The sequence below is a fragment of the Amblyomma americanum genome, chromosome 5 (assembly GCF_052857255.1).
Source record: "Amblyomma americanum isolate KBUSLIRL-KWMA chromosome 5, ASM5285725v1, whole genome shotgun sequence".
NCBI lineage: Eukaryota > Metazoa > Arthropoda > Arachnida > Ixodida > Ixodidae > Amblyomma > Amblyomma americanum.
The window spans coordinates 110,494,612-110,503,245 of record NC_135501.1 but is presented as its reverse complement, the minus strand read 5'-3'; the positions used below and the strand labels follow the sequence as shown (position 1 = coordinate 110,503,245).

At 44.6% G+C, this 8,634-nt stretch overlaps 1 protein-coding gene across 1 annotated transcript; it reads left to right on the top strand.

Annotated features, from left to right (window-relative positions):
- The first annotated feature begins 477 nt into the window (after window positions 1-477).
- On the top strand, window positions 478-8,634 carry LOC144134918 (uncharacterized). The gene is made up of 5 exons (XM_077667722.1): window positions 478-523; window positions 1,950-1,962; window positions 3,424-3,536; window positions 6,801-6,962; window positions 8,414-8,634. Exons 1-5 carry the CDS (start codon window positions 511-513, stop codon window positions 8,422-8,424), a joined length of 312 nt encoding a protein of 103 aa, XP_077523848.1. The 5' UTR covers window positions 478-510; the 3' UTR covers window positions 8,425-8,634.

Here is an 8,634-nt window from a genome sequence, read left to right as displayed (position 1 = left end):
TGAGAACAAACCATGATGCCAGACAGGGCGAAGTCCGGACTTATCTGTACACGAAGCTGAGGCAAAAGAGCGGTCGGGCTTCTAACTGGACAGCATCAAGAGACTGATGAACCGCGATTGGTATTCTGTCACTGCTTGCGGTGACTAGATAAACGTATGGAGATTTAGGAAAGAGACCATCCGAAGCCTGAACAGGAGAGTCAGGACTTCAGTTCTGCCAAACTTTTAAATAATGTAAAGCTTTACAAGAGCCAATCATTAAACGCAAAGTACAACTCGAGTTAAATACCGATTCGAGGCTTCGCGTTTTTATGAAATCGCATGATCTGTCGAAGAAGACAAGACTCGCCAATCGTACCTGTGCCGGTAAGCGCGAAGCTTATCGGCACATGTGGGCGTCCATGTGCTTTTTTTTCTAAAGATTGTAATTTATATGGCCATATAACCGTGCCATTTCTACCGTTTCCTTCAGATGACGCATGGCCGCTGTTGGCTACTGCTGCTATTGGTATGGGCGGTAATGGTAAGTGTAGTTTCCTAAGTTTTTACCTCAAATGTTCAGTTAATGTCACATCAGTTCGGTTCTCTAGTGTAGCACGGCTTTTCAACGGTAGCAGATTCGGTCTCCATGTTATTCTTTCAGTGGCGCAGCGGCATATTGGCCACGCGGCGGCAAAGTGCAGGTGTTTTGCTTCTTCTTGATGTGCTCCGAAATATCCATTTTTTCCAAACGTTTCACCCCAGAGAAGGCGAGCATCAGGCCAGGGGAAAGCTTGTGCTCATTAGGAAACCAGGCTCACAGGCGATATAGGCCCGTACCTCTCTCATACAAGGCGGATACTCAAGCCACTAAGTTACCGCAAAAAGGTCTATAGTGGTTTGTAGACCTCACACTGGTTTCTAATCGAATCCAAACTACTCTTTTGCACGATAAAGGGCTGATGGCACTGTGTGCCCCTATAATTATGGCGAACAAGTTGTTTTGTGATCAGTAAAAGTAAACAAACCCCTTTAGGGACACACACTGCCTCGTAATTTATTCGTAATTGAGCACTTGGACTACATGAATAGTAGTTGGAATTCGTGCTTTCTGAGAACGTAAATACCCAGCAGTGACGCCTCCTATAAACACTACGGAAACCTTGAGTGGGGTTTGGAAGCCAGTCTTCATGTCGAGCCCCCTCTAGCTCAGCCGCATTTAAAGTTCATGGTGTTGGAACGCCAGATAAGCATCGAGATGGATCTTGATTGGCTCACATAGAATTTACCTCGTCGTTGAGACCGGGATAAAAGACGAACTGCCCAGCTATGAAACAAGTGACCTCCGTTGGTGAAGGTGGCTTCGGTATATACAGCCTCTGTCAAAAGTAGAGAGTCTAAAAAGTTTGACTCCATCTGATGTACCGGGGCTCTTTTCGCATCCTAGGAAGGACCCAGGTTTGCGAGTTCAGAAAAAGTCTTCATTTCCCCATCGAGAGATTTCCACCCTGGCTGTGCAAAATGACAGAACTGACGTTGCCTAGAAGCAAGTAGTCTTGGCTATAAGCTAATGGCAGAGGATATAGATGTCGACGCTGCCTAAAGGATAACACCGCAGGTGCACGTTATTGATGATTAATCTGCAAGCACGGTTCACTAGCTTGCTTTTTTTCTAGAAGCAGTTGTCTCTGTAGGCTCGAGTCTTGTTAATGCTCTTTGAAGTTCGGTGCTTGTAAACTTACTTCAAATGCTGAGTTGAACTTAAATGTTTCACTTAAATCTAGGCGTTCTGCGCTGTACCTTTCTATGGCTGTCATTAAGACATTGGGACAAAACGGCGTCAAAAGCTCCCGGTATCACTTTTGGCCTTTTGTGAAGAGCATGACCGATTAGGCACGTTTTTATATTGAAAAACATTTTTATGACGTCCTGCGTGCTGAAATTCCGTCTCTTCCTCTTTTTTTTCCAAGTTCCAACGCAAGAGTAAGTAAAAGTTGAATATTCCGCGCCAACGAAACAGTGATAGTCCTAGATGAGCGGGTTACAAAGCCAGCAGTTAATAAATACCTCTCTCAAGCTGCAAGGCGGTCTTTCCATGCAGGGCTTGCACAAGATGTCGTTCTGCAGACATCAAAAAGTCGAGGAAAAGAAAATTCTGGATGAACATAATTCGCTGACATCGGTTAAGGCTGAGCAAAGCAGTCTCGTTCGCAGTTAGCAGTGAAGGGCAGGTTAAGCCTTAATGAGCAATAGATGTAAATGGGAAGGAATAGCTTCTAGTAACAAAGTAAATTCCTTAATTTGCTATGCGCTGTGCTTGCGTGCCTATTTCGTAATCCGCGACATCTATTCTTGGTCGCCCAACTGTTCGCTATATGTAGTTTCTTCTCATGTCCTCCAGGTAGCCTGGTATGAATAAATTCAGCCAGTGTATTCAAGAACGTATTTGCAAGCGCGGCACATTAGAAAGGAGGCTTATTGCCTTTAGAAACCTTTTCTTAATACTTTCGTAAACTATCCAGCTATCTCGTAGTTATGATCACAGTCGTGTCGTTTTGTTTTTCAGAAGCTCTCAAAAAGTTCTGACAACCAACACATAACCGGGCAACTAATACACATGTGTGAAACGGGATCATAAATTTTTCCTCATTCTTCGACAATCTCGTCATTTTCTCAATACTGTATATTTCTGAGTACAAAACGAAGAACTGGAAGCGGAGCAAAAAATATTTTAATCATGTTTGTAACCAAATAATTACATCGGCAGCATTTGAGGAAAATCGATGACACAGTTCACACTCTGGACCCGAAGAGAACATTTTTATTAGGTCAATATCCGTAAAATTAAACGCTCATGGCCAACTCCTACTGCCTTCCTGATGGACGCAGTTTGTCCAGTGTATAGCTCGATATCCCTTGAGAATTTCCCTATTCACGGAAGAGGAAGCTGCAAAACTGAACCCGCCTATGGGTCAATGTACACATTATAGTGATTGACATGCTTTCTAGGCTGCCTGCATGAGCATTAGCGAGCAACCATGGATATTCTCAAATTGGGTAGCAAGAGTCTGATCATACGGGAACAAACCAGTGACGTCATGGTAATGATAGGTGGCACTTGTCGCCCGTGGTGAAGTTAAAAATGACACGGCCATATAAACAGAAGGGTGCATTGTCTGAAGAAATAAACGATAAAGAACGCATGTTAAGGTACCATATATCTGAGTGAGGTGGTCAGCTGAAGCTTCTATCGGCGGTGGTCTTTGCTCTAAGGGAAAATGCAGTTCTTCTATCAAAAAAAGAAGTCGTGTCCCTATTTTCTGCTCCTGCATAAGATAACGTATTCGATTTATTCTTGAGGGTTGACAACTTCGCCTCGGTAGAATTCTCATGTGGCCTCACCTTGCTCAATTCTTAGCATTCCATCTTTGCTGTGCATCGCAGACTCGAGCAGCATGAGGCTAATGACACCAGCATCAAGCGCCGGCTCATCGTGGGTGCCATCTGCGTCATCTTTATTGCAGGAATCTTTTCCTACCTGATTATCGACTCCCTTGGTGAGTCGACATTTTTATCCAGACAAAATTTTTAGCGGTTGCTTTATCAGTGACGTTGTGCAGACATCACACGACCAGCGGACTTAGTTCTTCAGCATGTTATTCCTCCACCACAAAGCTGGTTGCTGTTACCTCCTCACATGTATGGGCTGAATAAAGAGCAAGGATGAACTCTACGAATGTCGATCTTGGATGCAAGTAAATGCCGCCAGGCTGAATAGCTCCCTCGAATAATGAACGCAACATAGTGAACGTACATCAAACATGCCGTTAAGATAAGGAGCCTAGGAGAAGAAAAACAACCTCGGCGTTGCGACTGAACAATTCGCAACCAGGTCCCGTGGGTACGCGAAGCTTGAATATTATCCCTCAAAAATTAATAGGCAGTCAATTAGCCGATGTTGAGTCTTGTAAGAGTTTGTGGAAGATCATTCTTAAAACACCGCAAACAAGACAAGAACGCAGAGAAGAGAAGTGCCAGGCAGCGCAACCAAAAGTAAAAACTGGTAAAAGCCACGAAAGCATGAAAACTAAGGTACTCAAAGAAAAAAAGGTCACAAGGGTTTCGCTTTCTAGCTGAAAGCAATATCACTTCTTTCTCCGATAAAGCAGGGATCACACACTGGCACCTGTGTCTTTATTTGATGTATTGTAAACCTCATTCACTTCCTTAGCGAGCTCAACAGCATAAAAACATATGACGTCACAGTGCTCTAAGTGTATTTGACACTTGCTGCATTTTTTGCAATGGGTAGCTTCATCGCAAGTCCGCGCTCATGTGAACGTCTATTCACTGCGCCTTTGTCTTTTTTCTTAAACAGCCACTGACCTATATAGTGGAACTCATCGGCGCTGAGCTTGAGACTGCAGCAAATAGGTGCTGCTAGAGCTTCCATAGCGCAAAACTAAGGCAGAAGATACAGCCGCTAAACTTACATTAAACGCTTTATTTGGCGCTAACAAGTTTTACAAAGATCTAAACCTTTACACAGTATCAAGGTGTGCGCTAAATAAAGCACTTAGTGGAAGTTTATAGTGCTCGTGTCTTGTGCCTTCGTTTTGCGCTATGGAACCTCATGTGAATTACCCACTGGCCCAACCATCACCCCTCTAAGGTTCTACGACCCGTTTTCTTTGCAAAGTGCCACACCGGACTGCGTACTGGCGCCTATCCACAAAAAGTGGGCACAAACGCCCAGTGAACCTGAATTGCAATTGCTTCATTGTTTCGTGCATCAACTAAACTATTAGGTGGCTCTGCCCGAAAGCAAGGGCAACAAAAAATCCGCGACCATTTATGTCATATCCACGATGCTCTACAGCCATAGATGAGGGAACTTTGAAAGAGCTGCTATTCGAACCGCCTTTTCGCGTACCTTTTGAGAGGTGCTGCAGGCACACGTTTTTTAAAACGTTTCGGTTGGATGAGTAGGCCTGATCTGCCCGCATTTTTTCAGGCTTGCATAGAAGTTCCGGTTCCCTTGTATCGAACCGATGTGTCCGACTACGCTGCCGTATGCGACAGACGCGACTACAGTGGCGCGTGTCTTGTATGTCTTCTATTGTCTCCTTCTTAATGCTCTAGTCAGTATGCTTCAGAAGAGTAACTGACTGGCCTAACTGAGCTATTCTGCTGAATACAATAGGAAAACGGGGAAATTGTTTTGAGACACGTATTATAGAAGCCAATATTCATGCATGGAAACCAAGGAATGCTTAGAGGAATTCGTTTTTCAGACTGAAGAACAAAAAAAAAACACATTTGCGCATTATTTGCTGCTCATAATCGTTTCTTTCCTCACGAATCTGTATAGTGCGAATTTTAATAGCGTTTTTTTCACGCCCAAAGCCACCGGCACGCGAATTCACTATTTTCTTGTGACGCGAGGTGCAACCAGACTTATTCCTAATGATCGCTGACATGCGTCGCTGCTTCCACTTGTTCCTGATTGTTGTTGCTTTGGCGCCTATCTCCATGGGTTCTTGGCGGCTTTAAATTGAGCGCGAACGAGAACGGCAGGCACTCTGTTCGACGCCCTCCTAGCACGCTTACTGCCATCGCCGCCGCCGAGTCGTTGAGTTCTTTGTGGGTGTGAGTTAGCCCCAATAAACTTTTTTTGCTACTCATAAGGAATTTTGGGCTGCTTCTACCTAGCGCCGCAACAGCCTTGTAGAACAATTGTGAGCTGGGATAGTGGGTATGGATTCATACTGAAGAAAAACCAGTGCACAAAACGGGACGAAGAATTTCGTGTCGCCTCCTCGTCATCCCGTTTCCTCCAATGCTTTTTCTCCAATAGCCTTGTGGCTGATGGTGCTTAAAAGACAGAGTTCGCAATATATAGAATTGTAGAGTTGACGGACTGCGTTTTTCTACGGCTCTGGGCGATCTCTTTTGGACGTCTATGAGAGCGTCGTCTACATGAGAGGCTTAATATTTACTGAAAAGCCATTTAATGTTTAAACAATGACAGTCAACGAATTAGACGCCAGTTTATTGCCCTTTTCACTGACAAAGTACGATGTTATAATTATTTACACATGTAACCGCTGCTTTCTAGCGGGTTCACACAGAACTATAACTATGTTTCCTTTCGTCAATACTGTGCTTGTCAAAAAAAAGAAAAATGATCCAAAAGTTAGATTTCAAACACACAGTTGATCCACCTCATGTTATAAGGTTGCAGGAATATAAACCAATAGGCCCACACACACGACTACGTTGTAGCGAGGTACACAGCAAAGCTCTGCGCATCATAAGAATGTTCTATTAGAGAGCAACTTCTCTCCCTTTCCTTAAGTGAGATCAGTGTCATGTACCGGAACTTGTCGAAGACCCGTTTATAGGTGCAGCATTAGAAGCCCCGCATGCCCAAAATACGTCGTCGTTAATAAAACTCTTCCACTATCTGGAGGAAATGGCGTCACGAGAACAGACAACGCGTCACTTCCAGTGACTGCATCAACAGCTGCTAACGCTGTCGCTATGCCATCGCATAATCGAACCCGTGTGAATTTTTATGAGATGTGAGGCACTTTGATTTTCCTTTCAGACAGCCGCCCCACGTCCCCAGGACTGTAAGGCTTTCAGACACATTGTTTTTAAATATCTCAGAATAAATCATTTCTTTCTGCGGCATTTGTGACTTCCTGCAGGGCAGCTTGTCTACCTGAAATATTTGCTGATTTAAGCAGAACTTGATGGTATCCACGCGGTGTGCTAAATTAAGAACGAAGTGAAGAAAAAAAAATTTCTCTCAACAGCCGGAGTCTCCCATCCGGGCCCGAGGCCTGATGACCACGATTATGAATGGCCACCGCCTTCAAATGACCGCTACCATGAACCCCGCAACAGACGGACTACACCAAACCCGCCTACCGACGAGCTAGACACAACTTCGAACAACGACACCGTGCCTTCCACGGGTGAGTCCTTTCCATCACCGTTAAATGAAAGGCACACCAGCGGGCAGACCAACCGCTTTAAGAAACACTTGGCAGACATCTGCACCGGTGGCAGTGAAGATTGCTGCTTCAATGATTTTTCGGGGCCTCATAGGTGACTGCATGCTCGGCCACGTCCATTTAGCCCGTCCCAAGTATGCACGATGCATGTGGCATGTAGAATGGGTGTGGTTATTTCATGAGAGAGGTCCGACTATATTACAGACACTATGCAGATGATCATAGCGGGACACCTTGTCTCGTAGAAAATTTATTTGGAGTCGTTTTGTGGTACATAGATCGTCCTCTCTCTGCTAAGAAAGAATGGTTATCGAGCAGTTTTGTTATTTACTATGGCCCACGCAACGTGGCTTTATCCAGAAAGCGTGCAAGCAAGTTGCAAGGGTAGCGACTCGGCATTCTGGCTGCTTAGAGCTTATCTCTTTCAAAAACTGCGTCCATAAGCATGGCAACGACCTTAGCACCTTCAAAAGGTTTTGTATACAACTGACAATGTGCACAAATGTGGAGATTGTGAAGTGTGTTCAAATCGTGCGACGCCAAAACTGGCGACACAATACTTTTGTCCCGCAAATCCTATAATGACCCCTACTCGAAGGCATGGCAGAGGGGTCTTTTTTAGCGTTCTTGGACATGCCTAATAGGACAGTGGGGAACGCGGCCTCCATCCCCCTCTCTCTTTGTGCTGCATCTTTTGGGCCTGCGAGCACTGCTCAGTTCGAGATTTTAATTTCGAAGTTTGCAAAAGTATGGCGGCCGAGGGCGTCCTATAGGAGATATGGCCTAGGAGACATGATCATATAATTACTGGAAAAGGCAGACGGGAGGTATAGACACACTTGCATCTGCATGTGCTTAAGTCTTCAACTGTGTCAGAGCCTTGAATGACTGGTAACAATCGCAAAAGAAGGTTGGTTATCTTGTTATTGCCTTATAACCTAATGATCGCGTTGAAGATATTAGCTCACATAATTGCTTGCTGAATCAGTAAAACGTTAGTCCTCATTAACGCGCCTCCAAACAATCTACTTTTTTGAGGCTATTTCCTCATTGGACATATTTTTAATATAATGGCTTAGAGACACTCGTTAAATATGTTGAGTTCATATTACGAGCGCCCAAGCTTGAAGGAGGCAGAGCTTTGAACAAGATACAAATTCCTTCGAGCAATAAAGCATGTGATTGTGGCTATTAGTTGGTGGACGCAGTGACTAGTATTCTGATCGGTCTCCCTATTTAACCTGTTCATCTGGCCTAATTAGCAAACTTTTGTCGTTTTCAGGCAGATTAGTCTTGCAATCGCTGCGCATTTAATAAAGCCTTCAGTCCATTGTGTAGTTACCTTTTGCCACAAAATCTGCGACACTTTTGTAGCTGTTGTAGCACTTTCACCCTTTTTCCTTCCATTGCAGCAATGAACTAAACGATGAGCAACCTGGAGAACATACTACGCATAAGGAGGAAGTGATCGCCCTCCAGCAGAGTGAATGACGAAAGCCCAATGCCGACCAATGAAGTCGGCCAAGTGGTCCCCTTCCGAAGCAATGTCAATGACTGCCGTGTGCGACTTTGCGCGTGCACGCTTGATGGGCTCACATTAATCGTATCACTAGGATAGAACCCTTCGTTTGTA